The following is a 20,249-nucleotide window of genomic DNA, read 5'->3' on the forward strand; positions in this document are numbered from 1 at the left end:
CCATTAAACTACATAAAAGGACAGAAGCCCGCCGCTGAGGGGGCCGGGCCTTCTTCCTCAGCACACCGGCGCCATTTTCTCTTCTCAGCTGGAAGGAAGCTCCCCAGGCTCTCCCCTGCAGTATCCTGGTACACAAAGGGTAAATGTGTATATAAGCTGCTATAGGGGAAAAATCACTCGGTATAGTGTACATCCCTGTATTATATAGCGCTGTGGTGTGTGCTGGCATACTCTCTGTCTCTCCAAAGGGCCTGGTGGGGGAACTGTCTTCAAATAGAGCATCACCTGTGTGTGTGGTGTGTCGGTACGCGTGTGTCGACATGTCTGAGGTAAAAGGCTCCTCTAAGGAGGTGATAGAGCGGATAAGTGTGTGGGAGGGTGTCTCCGTCAACGACGCCGACACCTGTTTGGATATGTGTAAGTGCTGAGGTAAAATTATTGCACAAAAGGTTAGGGAACAGAAAGGAAATCTACCCTGGTCTGTCCCTATGTCACAGAGTCCTTTAGAGTCTCTCTATGTTCACTATCCAAAATAAAGTATCGACACGGAGTTTAACTCCACTGTCGACTACGATAATGCAAAGTTACAGCCAAGAGGGCTAAAAGATATTCAATATATGATTATTGGAATAAAAGATGATTTGCATATCACTGATGACTCATCTGTCCCTGACACGAGAGTACACATGTTAAGGGGAAGAATGCTGAGGTAAATTTCCCTCCTCTCATGAGGAAAAAGAGCGGGAATCTCCAGACAAGAGACGGCAGCTTCCCACAAGAGAATTCTCAGGCTGTATCCTTTCCGCACTAGGGCCAGGATGTGTTGAGAATCTTCCCCTTGGGTGTCCTGTTTGCACTAGCTATTCTCAGGGATCCTGCAGATAGCGTGCACATTCTAGTATACTACCCAGACCGGCGATTGTGTCGGCATGGGTTTATAGCGCTGTGGCAGCGTGGACAGGTACCTTATCAGCAGAGATTGAGACCCTAGTATGCATATAAATATTTTAATATGCTGTCTTAAGTGATAGATATATAATTATAAAGCATGCCCAAAGGGACATGAGTATACTGGGTCCTAGAGACAAAAGCTATGTCGATTTCTGCTTGACGTGTCCTGTAGAATATACATTGGACAGATGATGCCGACTTAAGAGGCATATGGAAGGCTGAGGATTGTGTGGAGAAAGGTTCTCGGGCCTGGTCTCCACAGTTATAGCTGGTAATTCTGATATTTTGCCTTATATTCCTGCACAGCCTAGGAAAGCACGACATTATTAAATGCAGCTTTTCGAATAAAGAAACAAGAAAGTCTGAGGTGCGTCCTTTCTTGTCAGAGCCGGGGGCAGAGGAAAGAAGCTATCCAACACAGCTAGTCCCCAGGAACAGAAGTCCTCCCCGGCCTCTACAAAAATCCACCGCATGTCGCTGGGGCTCCACAGGCGGAGCTAGGCCCGGTGGGGACACGCCTTCGTAAGTTCAGCCACAAGTGGGTTCACTCCCTGTTAGATCCCTGGGCAATAGAAATTGTATCGCAGGGATACAGGCTGGACTGTGAGAAGATGCCCCCTCACCGAGGACCCGGCGGGCTTCCCCCCAAGAGAGGGAGCCAGTGTTAACTGCAATTCGTAAATTTCTCCTTCATCCACTAGGGGCCACTGGAGCGTAGTTACAATGGGGAATAGTAGGCAGTAATTGGGAGCTGGCACTTTAAAAAATTCTAACCCTGTGGCTAGCTCCTCCCCTACTATCTCCCCTCCAAGCCAGTCTTAGTTTAGTGCCCAAGGGAGCTGGTTCACTTGGGTTTAGCTGAAGAAATTTTTTCTTTTTTCTTTATTATTTTATTTTTCTTCACACACACGCACAGACTGGCAGCTCTGCCACTGCCAGTCTGCACCGTGGGAGCTGCCGGCGGGGTCCCATCGCAGCTGCGTGCGGCTCGGGATGGGCCCCGGCTGAGGGAGACACTGAGCTCTCCTGAGTTGGCGGACACCGCTGCGTGCGGCGCGTGTCGGGACCACTCCATCCAGCAGAAGATTCCGGCAGCACGGCAGCGGTGAGTATCTGACGGCCGGACACCGCGGCGTGTGTCGGGGCCACCCTCCACCACTGAAAGGTGTGTATATCCCCCCCACCCAGAGTGTTGGGATGAAGGGGTGACAGGGGGGTTCTGAAGAATTAATTTTATTATTGGTGACTACAGGGGGACAGTGACAGAACACCCCTACAGCACCCTAACAACCCCCCCAATCCCCCCCCCCCCCTCGGATTATTATTAATAATTTTTATTTATTTAAAAAAAAAAAGTAACAGCGCTGTGCCGCGCTCCCGCTCACCCGCCAGCCGGCCAGCCGCCCGCTATCCTCACTGCTCGGATCCCCGCCAGCGCGGCTCACAGAGCCGCTACAGGGATCCGACATAAGGACACACTGCAGTTTTAAATTTGGCGCCGTCAAGGAGGGGGCGGGGCTTAATCCCGCTCTGCGCGCCCGGAAGTAGCGCGCGCTGGGGACCCGTTCTTTTCCTGTCAGCAGCAGCGCGGGACAGAGGCCACGCGACCACACAAGAGCAGTTACAGTGGGGAAGGGGGGCACTCGGGGGCACTGCAGGTACACTATTTGTTTATTGCAGCCTGTCACTGCACACAGTATCGTGCAGGACAGATCGGCTGCTGTGGCTGCATTCTTTTCCCTGCTTCCCTCCCCTCCCTCCCATTCTCCCTATAGCTGTTTTCCTGTGGGGGAAGGGTATCAAGTTTAGGTGCTGCCATGACCACCAAAGGCTCCAAGGCAGCACAAAAGCAGGGTCAGGTTTTAGGTGAGGAGTCACAGCCATCAGCTCAGCCCTCCTCAGAACCCAAGAGCGCCCCGACATGGTCGACACAGCTCACAGAGGTGATGTCCCTGCTGACTGGGGAACTTAAAGCCTCTCGGGAAGATAGAGAGGCGGCCCGGTTCCGACAGCTTGTCCCGGTACCGGCGCCAGAACCTGCATGGGCAGTCTCATTGGCAAAGTCAGTGGAAGGGCTTTCCAGGGCTGTAATACCTTCCCAAGCCCCGTCCTTTAGCCCCCCCCCCCCCCCAACAGGCTGCAAAAAAGAGATTGCTAGCCTCTGTGTTACAGGACTTTGATGATGATATGCCTCAATTAGATGAGGCGGGGTTAGATGTACAGGATATACAGGATGTGGATATCCAGGATACTGACGATCAGGTATATGAGGACTCTGAACCAGTAGCTTAGGGTATAGAGGCTCTTATTACTGCTATTCGCTCAGTCTTACAGGTGGAGGAGACGGAAGACACCTTACGCCCTTCAAGGTTTGGCACCGACCAATACCTGCCGGTGACTTTTCCAGTTTCGGAGGAGCTGGATGCGCTTATAACAACAGCCTGGAAGCATCCAGACGCGAAATTTCAGGTATCAAGAAAAATGTTGTCTTCCTATCCTTTTCCCGCAGGTAGCAGAACGCGCTATGAGACCTCTCCGATCGTGGATCCTTCGGTGTCTCATCTGTCCAAAAAGACGGTCCTGCCTGTTCCGGGGGCAACTTCACTTAAGGAGGCGTCAGATAGGAAGTTGGAGTCTACCTTAAAGAATATTTACTCTGCGGCAGGGGTTTTGCAGCGCCCGGCGCAGGTAGGTTGTTGGGTCAACAAGGCGATCGAAGCTTGGGCGGAACAATTGTCCTCTGGAATTCGTGACGAATTACCGGCGGATCAATTGATAGACTTGGCAGAACACATCCGTGAATCAGCCCTTTATCTTTGCGAAGCGTCCAAGGACATAGGTGTTCTCGGAGCTAGAATTTCCGCTTTAACAATTGCGGCCCGCAGAGCGCTATGGCTCCGGCATTGGCATGCGGATACGGAATCCAAGAGGGCGGCAGAGGCGTTACCCTTTACGGGGGAGTTTCTGTTTGGTAAGGATCTGGATGCCTGGATCTCTACGGCCACGGGGGGTAGGTCAGCTTATCTTCCTTCTGCTGCTCCAGCCGCTCGCAGACCATATAGGGGTCCCTCTTTTCGATCCTTTCGTGCCCCTTCCAGGTTTCGAGGACAGGCCAGGGGTGGAGCTTCTACCTTCCGTGGCCATAGAGGTAGAGGCGGTGGCAGGGGTAGAGGTTCCGCAGCCTCAGCCCAGTCAGACGTTAAGTCTTCTGGCACTGCCACCGCATGACGGGCCTCCCTCCCACCTGGGAGATCACAGGGTGGGAGCTCGTTTGTGGGATTTCAAGGAGGTCTGGATACAGTCCTGCCCAGATGCTTGGGTCCGGGATCTCATCACTTGCGGTTACAAGCTCGTTTTTCAGGAACAACCACCCCAGCGGTTCTTTACCACGGGTTTGCCAGTTTCCGACAACCGGGGAGTTGCCTTACAAACCGCGGTCCAGAAGCTTCTGTCTGCAAGGGTTGTGATCCATGTTCCCTCGCATCATCGAAAACAGGGCTATTACTCAAGCCTGTTTCTAGTACCGAAGCCGGACGGCTCAGTCAGACCAATCCTGAACTTGAAAGATCTCAATCCGTATTTGAAGGTGTTCAAGTTCAAGATGGAGTCCCTCCAGTCTGTTATTGCGGGGTTGGAAAAAGAAGAGTTTCTGGCATCCTTAGACATCAAGGACGCATACTTACATGTTCCCATTTGGCCTCCTCACCAGGCTTTTCTCCGGTTCGCAATACAGGACGCTCATTTACAGTTCCAGGCCCTTCCTTTCGGTCTCTCTTCTGCTCCCAGAGTGTTCACAAAGATCATGGCGGTCATGATGGCCCTGCTTCGGAAGCAGGGTGTGACAATTGTTTCCTATCTGGACGATCTGCTAATAAAAGCAAGCTCAGCAGAACGGTTACTTCAGAATATCCGGATGACACAGGACCTTCTGATCCGACACGGGTGGGTCCTGAATTTTCCGAAGTCTCACTTATGCCCCTCACAACGGCTGTTGTTTCTGGGAATGATTCTCGACACAGTCCATCAGAGGGTTTTCCTTCCGCGGGACAAGATACTTTCTCTGCAGACACTGGTAAGATTGGTCCTTCAACACCGTCGGGTGTCAGTATATCTGTGCATTCGCCTGCTGGGAAAGATGGTAGCAGCGTTCGAGGCTCTTCCGTACGGTCGCTTCCACTCTTGACCGTTTCAGCTGTGTCTTCGAAATCAATGGTCAGGATCTCATCTGTTCCTTCATCAGCGGGTGACGCTATCTCCAAAGGCACGGTCATCGCTGCTCTGGTGGCTCCAGTCGACTCATCTGTTGGAAGGAAGACGGTTCGGCATATGGGATTGGACTCTCCTCACCACGGACGCCAGTCTGCGAGGCTGGGGGGCAGTGACCCTGGGACATCAGTTTCAGGGGCGCTGGTCAATCCACGAATCCGCTCTCCCCATAAACATCCTCGAACTAAGGGCGGTGTACAACGCCCTGCTGCAGGCACATCACCTCCTGCGAGGTCGAGCGATCAGAGTTCAGTCCGACAACGCCACGACGGTAGCATACATCAACCGTCAGGGCGGTACTCGCAGCCGCGCAGCGATGAGGGAAGTCACCAACATCCTTCTCTGGGCGGAGAAGTATGCTCTGTCCTTCTCGGCAATATTCATGCCGGGAGTGGACAATTGGGAAGCCGACTATCTAAGCCGGCAGGACATGCACCCGGAAGAATGGTCACTACATCCCCAGGTGTTTTGGCAACTGGTCCGCCGGTGGGGAAAACCACAGATCGACCTCATGGCGTCCCGCCTGAACCATCAGTTGCCTCTTTACTACTCTCGGACGAGGGACCCGGCGGCGGCGGCGGGCGTGGATGCTCTCACGGCTCCTTGGAATTTCCAGTTCGTTTACCTCTTTCCTCCTTTCCCGCTGTTGCCGAAGGTTCTGCAACGCATCAAGAGAGAAGACGCTCTGGTTCTCCTAGTGGCTCCGGATTGACCACGCAGGGTTTGGTACTCCACTCTACATCTGTTGTCGGTGGCCGAGCCTTGGACCCTACCACTACGAGACGACCTTCTACAACAGGGTCCTTTTTGTTATCCAGACTTACGCAGGCTACGTTTGACGGCGTGGCTGTTGAGAAAGCCATCTTGACAAGGAAGGGGATTCCTCGTACAGTTATACCTACTATGCTTCGGGCTAGAAAGTCGGTTACATCTTCTCACTACTACCGCATTTGGAAGGCTTATGTAGCATGGTGTGAACGTCGAGAATTTTCTCCTTCCGTGTATAGCTTAGCCCGTCTTCTCCGTTTTTTGCAGGCGGGTTTTTCAGCAGGCCTAAGACTGGGCTCACCAAAAGTGCAGGTCTCTGCTCTTTCGGTTTACTTCCAGAAAAGGTTAGCCTTGCTGCCTGAGGTACAGACCTTCTTTCAAGGGGTTCTTCGAATACAGCCTCCCTTCCGTCCTCCGACAGCGCCATGGGACCTCAGTCTTGTCCTGTCCTTTCTGCAGTCTTCATTGTTTGAGCCCCTGGAATCAGTAGAGATAAAATATCTCACCTGGAAGGTGGTTCTTCTCCTGGCGCTGGCTTCAGCTAGACGGGTGTCGGAACTGGGGGCTCTCTCTTGCAGGTCTCCTTACCTGGTGTTTCATGCGGATAGGGCCGAGCTTCGTACTCGTATGTCCTTTCTACCTAAAGTGGTGTCTGATTTTCACATCAATCAGCCACTTGTCGTCCCGGCCCTCTCGGGGGACTCTCCGGATGCGAGATCATTGGATGTTGTAAGAGCGCTCAAGATCTATGTGGATAGGACTTCGGCTATTCGGAAGTCTGATTCCTTATTTGTGCTGTACGACGCTGCCCGCCGTGGTTGGCCGGCCTCTAAGCAGACCTTGTCTCAATGGATTCGACTGACCATCAGACAAGCTTATTTGGCGACGTCTCGGGAACCTCCATCTTCCATTTCAGCACACTCCACACGCTCTGTGGGACCTTCTTGGGCGGCTGCCCGGGGGGTCTCTATGACTACTTTATGTCGGGCAGCTACTTGGTACGGACATCATACGTTTGTCAAATTCTACAAGTTTGACACTTTTGCGGCCTCTGCATCTCACTTTGGCCGAGCGGTTTTACAGGACTCTCAGCGCTCTCCCACCCGTTCTGGGAGCTCTGGGACGTCCCCATTGTAACTACGCTCCAGTGGCCCCTAGTGGATGAAGGAGAAATCAGGATTTTGGTACTTACCGATAAATCCCTTTCTCCGATTCCACAGGGGCCACTGGACGCCCGCCCAGCGCTGTTCCTCCTTGTTGTTTTTTGCTTAACGGTTTGCGGTTCAATTAATGACCGCTTGTTGAGTTCAGGTTAACCTGTTTATTATTAGGTTCGATTCCAGGGTTAGTTTGGGTTATCCTGGTTGAGTAGACGTCAATAACCTCCTCTACCTTATGGTTTTCTTTATTACAGCTCTCCTTGGGCACAGTTTTACGTAGACTGGCTTGGAGGGGAGATAGTAGGGGAGGAGCTAGCCACAGGGTTAGAATTTTTTTAAGTGCCAGCTCCCAATTACTGCCTACTATTCCCCATTGTAACTACGCTCCAGTGGCCCCTGTGGAATCGGAGAAAGGGATTTATCGGTAAGTACCAAAATCCTGATTGTATCTTCAACAGGTGGTGGTCAAGGGTCCCCTCTTTCAACAAGAGGGTGTTATTATTCGACCATGTTATAATCCCGAAACCAGACGGTTCGGTTAGACCCATATTGAATTAAAATCCCTGAACATATACCTGAAAAGGTTCAGGTTCAAGATGGAATCGCTAAGAGCGGTCATTGCATGCCTGAAATGAATCGGGACATAAGGGATGCATACCTTCGTGTCCCCATTTATCCACCTCATCAGGCGTACCTCAGAATTGCGGTACGGGATTGTCATTACCAATTTCACCAAGGTAATGGCGGATATGATGGTGCTCCTGTGGAAGCAAGGTGTCACTATTATCACATACTTTGATGATCTCCTCATAAAAGCGAGATCAAGAGAGCAGTTGCTGGACAGCGTATCACCTTCTCTGGAAGTGAAACGGCAACACGACTGGATTCTATATATTCCAAAGTCGCAGTTGGTTCCTACAGCTCATCTGCCTCGCCTAGGCATGATCCTAGACACAGACCAGAAGAGGGTTTATCTCCCGATAGAGAGAGCTCAGGAGCTCATGACACTGGTCAGGAATCCATTGAAAACCAAAACAGGTGTCAGTGCATCACTGCACTCGAGTCCTGGGAAGGATGATGGCATCATACGAGGCCATCCACTTCGGCTGGTTCCATGCAAGGACAATGGAACTTACTGGACAAGTGGTCCGGATCACATCTTCAGATGCATCGGTTAATCACCCTATCCCCCAGGGCCAGGGTGTCTCTCCTGTGGTGGCTGCGGAGTGCTCACCTTCTCGAGGGCCGCAGATTCGGCATTCAGGACTGGGCAGTTACACAGGAAAGAAAATTCCAAGGTTTGTGGTCAAGCCAACAGACTTGCCTTCACATCAATATCCTGGAACTAAGGGCCATATACAACGCCCTAAGTCAAGCGGAGTTCCTGCTTCGCGACCAACCGGTTCTGATCCAGTCAGACCGCAGGGGCTCATGTAAACCGCCAGGGCGGCACAAGGAGCAAGGTGGCGAGGGTAGAAGCCACCAGAATTCTTCGCTGGGCGGAGAATCAAGTAAGCGCACTGTCAGCAGTGTTCATTCTGGGAGTGGACACGACCTCCACCCGGGAAAGTGGTGACTTCATCAGGAAGTGTTCACGCAGTTTTGCAAATTGATGGAAACTGCCTCAGGTGGACTACATGGCGTCCCACCTCAATAAAAAGATAAAAAAAAGGTTTTACACTGGGTCAAGGGACTCTCAGGCGATAGCTGTGGTCGCACTAGTAACACCGTGGGTGTTCCAGTCGGTCTATATATTCCCTCCTCTTCCTCTCAGACCCAAGGGCTGAGAATTGTAATAAACGGAGGAGTGTGAACAATATTCTTTGCTCCGGATTGGCCAAGAAGGACTCGGTACCCGGAACTGCAAGAAATGCTCTCAGAGGACCCATGGCCTCTGCCTCTCAGTCAGGACATGTTGCAACAGGGACCCTGTCTGATCCAAGACTTACCGCAGCTGCGTTGGACTGCATGGCGATTGAATGCCGGATCCTAGCGGAAAAGGGCATTCCGGATGCAGTTATTCCTACGCTGATAAAGGCTAGGAAAGACGTGACAGCAAGACTTTTTCACATGGCGAAAATAGGTTGCTTGGTGTGTGGCTGGGAAGGCCCTACAGAGGAATTCCAGGGGGTCTATTCCTGCACTTCATACAGTCAGGAGTGACTATGGGCCTAAAATTAGGATCCATAAAGGCCAAGATTTCGGCCCTATCCCTTTTTTCTCTCAAAAAGAACTGGCTTCACTGCCTGAAGTTCGGACGTTGTTACAGGGGTGCTGCATATTCAGCCCCTTTTGTGCCTCCAGTGGCACCTTGGCATCTTAACGTGTGTTGGATTCCTAAAATCCCACTGGTTTGAGCCACTTAAGACCGTGGAGCTAAAATATCTCACGTGGAAAGTGGTCATGCTTTTGGCCTTAGCTTGGACTAGGCGTGTGTCAGAATTGGCGGCTTTGTCATGTAAAAGCCCATATCTGATCTTCCATATGGAAAGGGCAGAATGGAGGTCTCGTCCCCAATTTCTCCCTAAGGTGGTATCATCGTTTCATTTGAACCAACCTATTGTGGTGCCTGCGGCTACTAGGGACTTGGAGGATTCCAAGTTGCTGGACGTAGTCCGGGCCCTGAAACTTTATGTTTCCAGGACGGCTAGAGTCAGAAAAACTGACTCGCTATTTATCCTGCATGCACCCAACAAGCTGGGTGCTCCTGCTTCAAAGCAGACTATTGCTCGCTGGATCTGTAGCACCATTCAGCTTGCACATTCTGCGGCTGGACTGCCGCATCCTAAATCAGTAAAAGCCCATTCCACGAGGAAGGTGGGCTCTTCTTGGGCGGCTGCCCGAGGGGTCTCGGCTTTACAACTTTGCCGAGCTGCTACTTGGTCGGGTTCAAACACTTTTGCAAAATTCTTCAAGTTTGATACCCTGGCTGAGGAGGACCTTGAGTTTGCTCATTCGGTGCTGCAGAGTCATCCGCACTCTCCCGCCCGTTTGGGAGCTTTGGTATAATCCCCATGGTCCTTACGGAGTACCCAGCATCCACTAGGACGTCAGAGAAAATAAGAATTTACTCACCGGTAATTCTATTTCTCGTAGTCCGTAGTGGATGCTGGGAGCCCGTCCCAAGTGCGGACTCTCTGCAATACATGTATATAGTTATTGCTTAACTAAAGGGTTATTGTATGAGCCATCTGTTGAGAGAGGCTCAATTATTGTTCATACTGTTAACTGGGTATAGTTATCACGAGTTGTACAGTGTGATTGGTGTGGCTGGTATGAGTCTTGCCCTGGATTCCAAATCCTTTCCTAGTAATGTCAGCTCTTCCGGGCACAGTTTCCCTAACTGAGGTCTGGAGGAGGGGCATAGAGGGAGGAGCCAGTGCACACCAGATATAGTACCTATTCTTTCTTTTAAGAGTGCCCAGTCTCCTGCGGAGCCCGTCTATACCCCATGGTCCTTACGGAGTACCCAGCATCCACTACGGACTACGAGAAATAGAATTACCGGTGAGTAAATTCTTATTTTTTTGAGACCAAAGTGCATGATTTTGCATTTTTTGGCATTAAACTGTAATTGCCACACTCTTGACCATTCCTCTAGTCTACCTAGATTTTCAGTAATTTGTTTTACCCCATCTGGTGTGTCTACCCTGTTGCATACCTTTGTGTCATCTGCAAAAAGACATACTTTCCCTTTAATGCCATTTGCAATGTCACCAATAAAGATATTAAAAAGCAGTGGTGCAAGTACAGATCCCTGGGGTACTCCACTGGTAACATTTCCCTCCTGTGAATGCACTCCATTTACCACAACTCTCTGGTTTCTATCCTGCAACCAAGATTTTATCCATTCAATAATCCTAGTATCCAATCCCAAACTTCCATGTTTATTTAGCAGTCTGCAATGTGGAACAGTGTCAAAAGCCTTACTAAAGTCTAGATAAGCTATATCCACGGCTCCACCTTTATCCGTCACTTTAGTCACACAGTCAAAAAAGTCAATAAGATTTGTTTGACATGATCTTCCCCCAGTGAATCCATGCTGTTTGGTATCCTGTAAATTGCTGGATTTGAGATAATCTACAACTCTTTCTTTTAAGAGTGTTTCCATCAATTTTCCTACTACTGGTGTATGACTCACTGGTCTGTAGTTGTTTGCCTCTTCCTTGTTTCCACTTTTGTGCAGTGGGACTACGTTCGCTCTTTTCCAGTTCTCTGGAATTACTCCTGTAGCTAATGACTGGTTAAATAATATCGGTCAATGGTGCTACCAGCACCTCTTTAGGTTCGTTTAGTATCCTTGAATGTATCCCATCTGGCCCCATAGATTTGTCTACTTTCAGCTTTGAGAGTTCTGGTAGGACCTTCTCCTCTGTAAATGTACTTCTTTAATTTTCCTGAATATCCCTTAACTGTGGCCCCTTCCCCTCTCTTTCAGTTTTATAATTCTGCCTTTTGTTTTTCTCCTTTTTGCTTGATCTACCCTTTAACAGGACCCTAGTTGTCAGGCGGTCTTTTGAGTATTTTTCTACTCAAAACTGATGTTTTAAAACTTTTAATGCTTATACTTATGTAGCATTTTGATGCGAGTCACTTCTGTCTCAAACTACTTATGTTAAGAGATAAAAAAAAGGATAGGATCAATACTTTCATTAAGTTCATAAAACGGAAAAAGATTATGACAATATTCAGTCACTTTCCTATTAGAATGGGTGAAAGTTTTGTATTTGGCGTATCCCCACTCACGCTGTTAGTGGGTGTATAAAACACATCAAGGTATCTTTGTTCTTCTAAACACGAAATCTGGATATTCACAGTCTCAATATCAAAGAAATAAACCAGGGTATCGTACCCCAAAGGTCTTGACAAAGGTCTAAGGACCGAAACGCGTCGGCAGACTGCTGTACTACGAGCTTCTTGGTTTTGGCTGTCGAACCTGTTGCATGTAAAGACCCAGTAAAGATACCTTGATGGGAATTATGCTGCTTACCTACCTGTGAGTTGGGGTACGCCCATAAGATATTTTGAACCACCTTAAAGATACCTTTACGGAAGTCACCCCACTGATCACTGTGTGAGTTGGGGGTACGCATACCTGTTTTAAAGATCGGTGGAGGGTCTTTTATGCAATGGTGCACAATTAATGACCTAACACGTGTGTTGATCAATTCGGGTGTGTGTATACATGAGAACAGTTCCACAGATAGAAAATTCCAATTAGGTGCAGAGGATACTACACATTGTTTGTTTGTTTTTTCCTTCCGTATGAGGTGACCCTGAGACAGGAGCGCACATCAGGAACCATACCTTGAAATAAGAGGGAAAAGAAACCTTGATAGGAGTTCACATTTCCATTGCTGTGTTAGTTGGGGTACGATACCCAGGTTTATCTCTTAGATATTGAGACTGTGAATATCCAGATTTCGTGTTTAGAAGAACAAAGATGCCTTGATGTGTTTTATACACCCACTAACAGCGTGAGTGGGGGTACGCCAAATACAAAACTTTCACCCATTCTAATAGGAAAGTGACTGAATATTGTCATAATCTTTTTCCGTTTTATGCGCTTAATGAAAGTATTGATCCTATCCTTTTTTTATCTTCTGTTTACAATAATTTGGATTAGGGGTGATATCCAATTGGATCAATATTTTCTATAAGCAGCATTTCCCCTGCACCAATTTGTGTGATCTGCAAAAAACACTTTTCTCTACATTATGTTAAGAGATGTCATACATGGATGCAATAGTCAAGGAGGTGAATGGAGTTGATTTGTGAACCAAGGAGAGGACATCTACTGCCAGGTGGTACTACAGGTTGAGTATCCCATATCCAAATATTCCGAAATACGGAATATTCCGAAATACGGACTTTTTTGAGCGAGACTAAGATAGTGAAACCTTTGTTTTTGATGGCTCAATGTACACAAACTTTGTTTAATTCACAAAGTTATTAAAAATATTGTATTAAATGACCTTCAGGCTGTGTGTATTAGGTGTATATGAAACATAAATGAATTGTGTGAATGTACACACACTTTGTTTAATGCACAAAATTATAAAAAATATTGGCTAAAATGACCTTCAGGCTGGGTGTATAAGGTGTATATGTAACATAAATGCATTCTGTGCTTAGATTTAGGTCCCATCACCATGATATCTCATTATGGTATGCAATTATTCCAAAATACGGAAAAATACGATATCCAAAATTCCTCTGGTCCCAAGCGTTTTGGATAAGGGAGACTCAACCTGTATTAACGAATTGGCAGAGGATGATTTTGCTCACATTTGAGCTTACAGTATACTAACTGTTAATGTATACCTAAATTTAACACTTGACTAATTCACTTTTACATTAACTTACAATGGTTACTTAAACGAGCAAGAGGAACAATAAACCGTATTACTGGACAGGTCTTTGGAATACAAAAATGTGTTTGTGGTGTAATAATATCCATATTTGTCCACAGCGCTAACTGGTCAATCGAGGCTCTGCTCTACAAATGGAAACTTAAGTGTTCTGACGTTCCACTGAAGATGTTTAATGCTGATAGAGGATGTTTGGCAGGATCTAACCTCCCAGGGAGACACAGTATTCAGATGCTGATTATCACACTAGATACAGACACCTCCAGCTGATCAAGTGGAATATCTGAAAACATTGCCAAAGCTATTATATTTGAATATGAGCAGTTGCATTTTTATTTTGTTCTAAGGATTATTACAGAAATGCTTGGATGATCTTTCTGCTCATTCTGAGGATCCATAATGGACACCTGATGCCATGTTTCATCTAAAGAAGACAAGTCAAATAGTTGTTAGTTAACTCTTGCCGAACCAATGAAGATAGTAAAAAAAAAAAGTGTTTTTACTGCAATGAAAATATGCAACAAAAAGTGATCCTGCAGATTCTAAATGTAAAATCCTTATTTTCCCACATTCAGCTACTTTTAAAATATGTATTCTAGCTGTTATGTGCCATATTTTTGTGGTGGCAAAGGAAAGACTAACGAAAGTTAAGGCCAGGTACACACTAGATGACCCGGATTGCGGCTGATAGGACGACCGATGTAAAAATACAGCAGTCTCCTGTACACACTGATATAGGGGTGTATTTAACTGGTGTTGGATCCTCTCCGACACTGCACTATTCAATTTGTGGGCTTTTCGACAGGTTTAGCCCGTTTTCGACAATGCCGATCCAACTTTTTTTTTTTAAAGTCGAATCGCCATTGTCGAAAACGGGCCAAAAACCTGTCGAAAATGCCCGCAAATTCAACAAAATATGTGGATCCACTAAACCATTACTTCAGCAGGTGCATTATAATATGAACAGCTTAACACAGAATACAGGTTGAACCCGATGGGCATTTTGCCTCTTTTCAACCTCACTATGTAACTGTTTTCCGACAAGTCGGAAAAATGACATTTGATTTGAATAGGTCGAATCCAGATTCGACCTAAAAAGGTCGGAAACTGCAGTTTCTCTAACGTCCTAGTGGATGCTGGGGACTCCGAAAGGACCATGGGGAATAGCGGCTCCGCAGGAGACTGGGCACAAAAGTAAAAAGCTTTAGGACTACCTGGTGTGCACTGGCTCCTCCCCCTATGACCCTCCTCCAAGCCTCAGTTAGATTTTTGTGCCCGAACGAGACGGGTGCAGGCTAAGGGGCTCTCCTGAGCTGCTTAGTGTAAAAGTTTAAAGTAGGTTTTTTATTTTCAGTGAGACCTGCTGGCAACAGGCTCACTGCACCGAGGGACTAAGGGGAGAAGAAGCGAACTCACCTGCGTGCAGAGTGGATTGGGCTTCTTAGGCTACTGGACATTAGCTCCAGAGGGACGATCACAGGCCCAGCCATGGATGGGTCCCAGAGCCGCGCCGCCGGCCCCCTTACAGAGCCAGAAGATTGAAGAGGTCCGGAAAATCGGCGGCAGAAGACGTCCTGTCTTCAATAAGGTAGCGCACAGCACTGCAGCTGTGCGCCATTGCTCTCAGCACACTTCACACTCCGGTCACTGAGGGTGCAGGGCGCTGGGGGGGGGCGCCCTGAGACGCAATAAAACACCTTTTTTTGGCAAAAAATACATCACATATAGCTCCTGGGCTATATGGATGCATTTAACCCCTGCCAATTTTTCCATAAAAAAGCGGGAGAAAGGCTGCCGAGAAGGGGGCGGAGCCTATCTCCTCAGCACACTGGCGCCATTTTGTCCTCACAGCTCCGTTGGAGGAAGGCTCCCTGACTCTCCCCTGCAGTCCTGCACTACAGAAACAGGGTAAAACAAGAGAGGGGGGGCACTAAATTGGCATATAAATATATACAGCAGCTATATTAGGGAAAAACACTTATATAAGGTTATCCCTATATATATATATATATAGCGCTCTGGTGTGTGCTGGCAAACTCTCCCTCTGTCTCCCCAAAGGGCTCGTGGGGTCCTGTCCTCTATCAGAGCATTCCCTGTGTGTGTGCTGTGTGTCGGTACGCTGTGTCGACATGTATGAGGAGGAAAATGATGTGGAGGCGGAGCAATTGCCTGTGTTAGTGATGTCACCCCCTAGGGAGTCGACACCTGACTGGATGGTCTTATGGAAAGAATTACGTGATAGTGTCGGCACTTTACAAAAGACTGTTGACGACATGAGACAGCCGGCAAATCAGTTAATACCTGTACAGGCGTCTCAAACACCGTCAGGGGCTATAAAACGCCCGTTATCTCAGGTCGATACAGACACTGACACGGACACTGACTCCAGTGTCGACGGTGAGGAAACAAACGTATTTTCCAGTAGGGCCACACGTTACATGATCACGGCAATGAAGGAGGTTTTGAACATTTCTGATACTACAAGTACCACAAAAAAGGGTATTATGTGGGGTGTGAAAAAACTACCCGTAGTTTTTCCTGAATCAGATGAATTAAATGAGGTGTGTGATGAAGCGTGGGTTTCCCCCGCTAAAAAACTGCTAATTTCTAAAAAATTATTGGCATTATATCCTTTCCCGCCAGAGGTTAGGGCACGTTGGGAAACACCCCCTAGAGTGGATAAGGCGCTCACACGCTTATCAAAACAAGTGGCGTTACCGTCTCCTGATACGGCCGCCCTCAAGGAACCAGCTGATAGGAAGCTGGAAACTATCCTAAAAAGTATATACACACATACTGGTATTATACTGCGACCAGCGATCGCCTCAGCCTGGATGTGCAGTGCTAGGGTGGCTTGGTCGGATTCCCTGACTGAAAATATTGATACCCTGGACAGGGACAATATATTATTGACTATAGAGCATTTAAAGGATGCATTTCTATATATGCGTGATGCACAGAGGGATATTTGCTCTCTGGCATCAAGAGTAAGTGCGATGTCCATTTCTGCCAGAAGAGGGTTATGGACGCGACAGTGGTCAGGTGATGCGGATTCCAAACGGCATATGGAAGTATTGCCGTATAAAGGGGAGGAGTTATTTGGGGTCGGTCTATCGGACCTGGTGGCCACGGCAACGGCTGGGAAATCCACCTTTTTACCCCAAGTCACCTCACAGCAGAAAAAGATACCGTCTTTTCAGGCTCAGTCCTTTCGTCCCCATAAGGGCAAGCGGGCAAAAGGCCACTCATATCTGCCCCGGGGCAGAGGAAGGGGAAAAAGACTGCAGCAGACAGCCTCTTCCCACGAACAGAAGCCCTCCCCCGCTTCTGCCAAGTCCTCAGCATGACGCTGGGGCCTTACAAGCGGACTCAGGCACGGTGGGGGCCCGTCTCAAGATTTTCAGCGCGCAGTGGGCTCACTCGCAAGTGGACCCCTGGATTCTGCAGGTAGTATCTCAGGGGTACAAATTGGAATTCGAGACGTCTCCCCCTCGCCGGTTCCTGAAGTCGGCTTTACCAACGTCTCCCCCCGACAGGGAGGCGGTATTGGAAGCCATTCACAAGCTGTATTCCCAGCAAGTGATAATCAAGGTACCCCTCCTACAACAGGGAAAGGGGTATTATTCCACGCTGTTTGTGGTACCGAAGCCGGACGGCTCGGTGAGACCCATTTTAAATCTGAAATCCTTGAACACTTACATAAAAAGGTTCAAGTTCAAGATGGAGTCACTCAGAGCAGTGATAGCGAACCTGGAAGAAGGGGACTATATGGTGTCTCTGGACATCAAGGATGCTTACCTCCATGTCCCAATTTGCCCTTCTCACCAAGGGTACCTCAGGTTTGTGGTACAGAACTGTCACTATCAGTTTCAGACGCTGCCGTTTGGATTGTCCACGGCACCCCGGGTCTTTACCAAGGTAATGGCCGAAATGATGATTCTTCTTCGAAGAAAAGGCGTCTTAATTATCCCTTACTTGGACGATCTCCTGATAAGAGCAAGGTCCAGAGAACAGTTAGAGGTCGGAGTAGCACTATCTCAAGTAGTACTACGACAGCACGGATGGATTCTAAATATTCCAAAATCGAAGCTGATTCCGACGACACGTCTGCTGTTCCTAGGAATGATTCTGGACACAGTACAGAAAAAGGTGTTTCTCCCGGAAGAGAAAGCCAGGGAGTTATCCGACCTAGTCAGGAACCTCCTAAGACCAGGCCAAGTGTCAGTACATCAATGCACAAGGGTCCTGGGAAAGATGGTGGCTTCTTACGAAGCGATTCCATTCGGCAGATTCCACGCAAGAACTTTTCAGTGGGATCTGCTGGACAAATGGTCCGGATCGCATCTTCAAATGCATCAGCGGATAACCCTGTCTCCAAGGACAAGGGTGTCTCTCCTGTGGTGGTTACAGAGTGCTCATCTCCTAGAGGGCCGCAGATTCGGCATTCAGGATTGGGTCCTGGTGACCACGGATGCCAGCCTGAGAGGCTGGGGAGCAGTCACACAGGGAAGAAATTTCCAGGGCTTGTGGTCAAGCATGGAAACGTCACTTCACATAAATATCCTGGAACTAAAGGCCATTTACAATGCCCTAAGTCAGGCAAGACCTCTGCTTCAGGGTCAGCCGGTGTTGATCCAGTCGGACAACATCACGGCAGTCGCCCACGTAAACAGACAGGGCGGCACAAGAAGCAGGAGGGCAATGACGGAAGTGGCAAGGATTCTTCGCTGGGCGGAAAATCATGTGATAGCACTGTCAGCAGTGTTCATTCCGGGAGTGGACAACTGGGAAGCAGACTTCCTCAGCAGACACGATCTTCACCCGGGGGAGTGGGGACTTCACCCAGAAATCTTCCACATGATTGTGAACCGTTGGGAAAAACCAAAGGTGGACATGATGGCGTCCCGCCTCAACAAAAAACTGGACAGATATTGCGCCAGGTCAAGGGACCCTCTGGCAATAGCTGTGGACGCTCTGGTAACACCGTGGATGTACCAGTCAGTGTATGTGTTCCCTCCTCTTCCTCTCATACCAAAAGTACTGAGAATCATAAGAAGGAGAGGAGTAAAGATTATACTCGTGGCTCCGGATTGGCCAAGAAGGACTTGGTACCCGGAAATTCAAGAGATGCTCACGGAAGACCCGTGGCCTCTACCTCTAAGAAAGGACCTGCTCCAGCAGGGACCATGTCTGTTCCAAGACTTACCGCGGCTGCGTTTGACGGCATGGCGGTTGAACGCCGGATCCTGAAGGAAAAAGGCATTCCGGATGAAGTCATCCCTACCCTGATCAAAGCCAGGAAGGATGTGACCGTACAACATTATCACCGTATTTGGCGTAAATATGTTGCGTGGTGCGAGGCCAGGAAGGCCCCTACAGAGGAATTTCAACTGGGTCGATTCCTGCATTTCCTGCTAACAGGACTGTCTATGGACCTCAAATTAGGGTCCATTAAGGTTCAAATTTCGGCCTTGTCAATATTCTTCCAAAAAGAACTAGCTTCTGTTCCTGAAGTTCAGACGTTTGTCAAGGGAGTACTGCATATACAGCCTCCTTTTGTGCCTCCAGTGGCACCTTGGGATCTCAATGTAGTTTTGGGATTCCTAAAATCACATTGGTTTGAACCACTCACCACTGTGGACTTAAAATATCTCACATGGAAAGTGGTAATGCTGTTAGTCCTGGCTTCAGCCAGGCGTGTTTCAGAATTGGCGGCTTTATCCTATAAAAGCCCTTACCTAATTTTTCATACGGACAGGGCAGAATTGAGGACTCGTCCTCAATTTCTCCCTAAGGTGGTTTCAGCATTTCACTTAAACCAGCCTATTGTGGTGCCTGCGGCTACTAGGGACTTGGAGGATTCCACGTTGCTGGACGTAGTCAGGGCCCTGAAAATATATGTTTCCAGGACGGCTGGAGTCAGAAAATCTGACTCGCTGTTTATCCTGTATGCACCCAACAAGCTGGGTGCTCCTGCTTCTAAGCAGACGATTGCTCGTTGGATTTGTAGTACAATTCAGCTTGCACATTCTGTGGCAGGCCTGCCACAGCCAAAATCTGTAAAAGCCCTTTCCACACGGAAAGTGGGCTCATCTTGGGCGGCTGCCCGAGGGGTCTCGGCTTTACAACTTTTCCGAGCAGCTACTTGGTCAGGGGCAAACACGTTTGCTAAATTCTACAAATTTGATACCCTGGCTGAGGAGGACCTGGAGTTCTCTCATTCGGTGCTGCAGAGTCATCCGCACTCTCCCGCCCGTTTGGGAGCTTTGGTATAATCCCCATGGTCCTTTCGGAGTCCCCAGCATCCACTAGGACGTTAGAGAAAATAAGAATTTACTTACCGATAATTCTATTTCTCATAGTCCGTAGTGGATGCTGGGCGCCCATCCCAAGTGCGGATTGTCTGCATTACTTGTACATAGTTATTGTTACAAAAATCGGGTTATTGTTGTTGTGAGCCATCTTTTCAGAGGCTCCTTCTGTTATCATGCTGTTAACTGGGTTCAGATCACAAGTTGTACGGTGTGATTGGTGTGGCTGGTATGAGTCTTACCCGGGATTCAAAATCCTTCCTTATTGTGTACGCTCGTCCGGGCACAGTATCCTAACTGAGGCTTGGAGGAGGGTCATAGGGGGAGGAGCCAGTGCACACCAGGTAGTCCTAAAGCTTTTTACTTTTGTGCCCAGTCTCCTGCGGAGCCGCTATTCCCCATGGTCCTTTCGGAGTCCCCAG

At 48.5% G+C, this 20,249-nt stretch overlaps 1 protein-coding gene and 1 long non-coding RNA gene across 4 annotated transcripts in view; one reads left to right on the forward strand and one right to left on the reverse strand.

Moving 5' to 3' along the window:
* METTL23 (methyltransferase 23, arginine) overlaps window positions 1-14,696 on the forward strand; it is a 61,217-nt gene extending 46,521 nt beyond the window's left edge. For all 3 annotated transcript variants that reach the window (XM_063960436.1, XM_063960434.1, XM_063960435.1), the window contains one exon: window positions 13,618-14,696. In XM_063960436.1, coding sequence (XP_063816506.1) covers window positions 13,618-13,786 — 169 coding nt within the window. In that variant the 3' untranslated portion in view covers window positions 13,787-14,696. The remainder of the gene's footprint in view (window positions 1-13,617) is intronic.
* The window catches only part of LOC135055878 (uncharacterized), a 79,166-nt gene continuing 72,757 nt past the window's right edge, over window positions 13,841-20,249 (reverse strand). The window contains exon 3 of the long non-coding RNA XR_010243835.1: window positions 13,841-13,940. This is a non-coding gene — a long non-coding RNA (uncharacterized LOC135055878). The remainder of the gene's footprint in view (window positions 13,941-20,249) is intronic.

Source organism: Pseudophryne corroboree, chromosome 3 (assembly GCF_028390025.1).
Source record: "Pseudophryne corroboree isolate aPseCor3 chromosome 3, aPseCor3.hap2, whole genome shotgun sequence".
NCBI lineage: Eukaryota > Metazoa > Chordata > Amphibia > Anura > Myobatrachidae > Pseudophryne > Pseudophryne corroboree.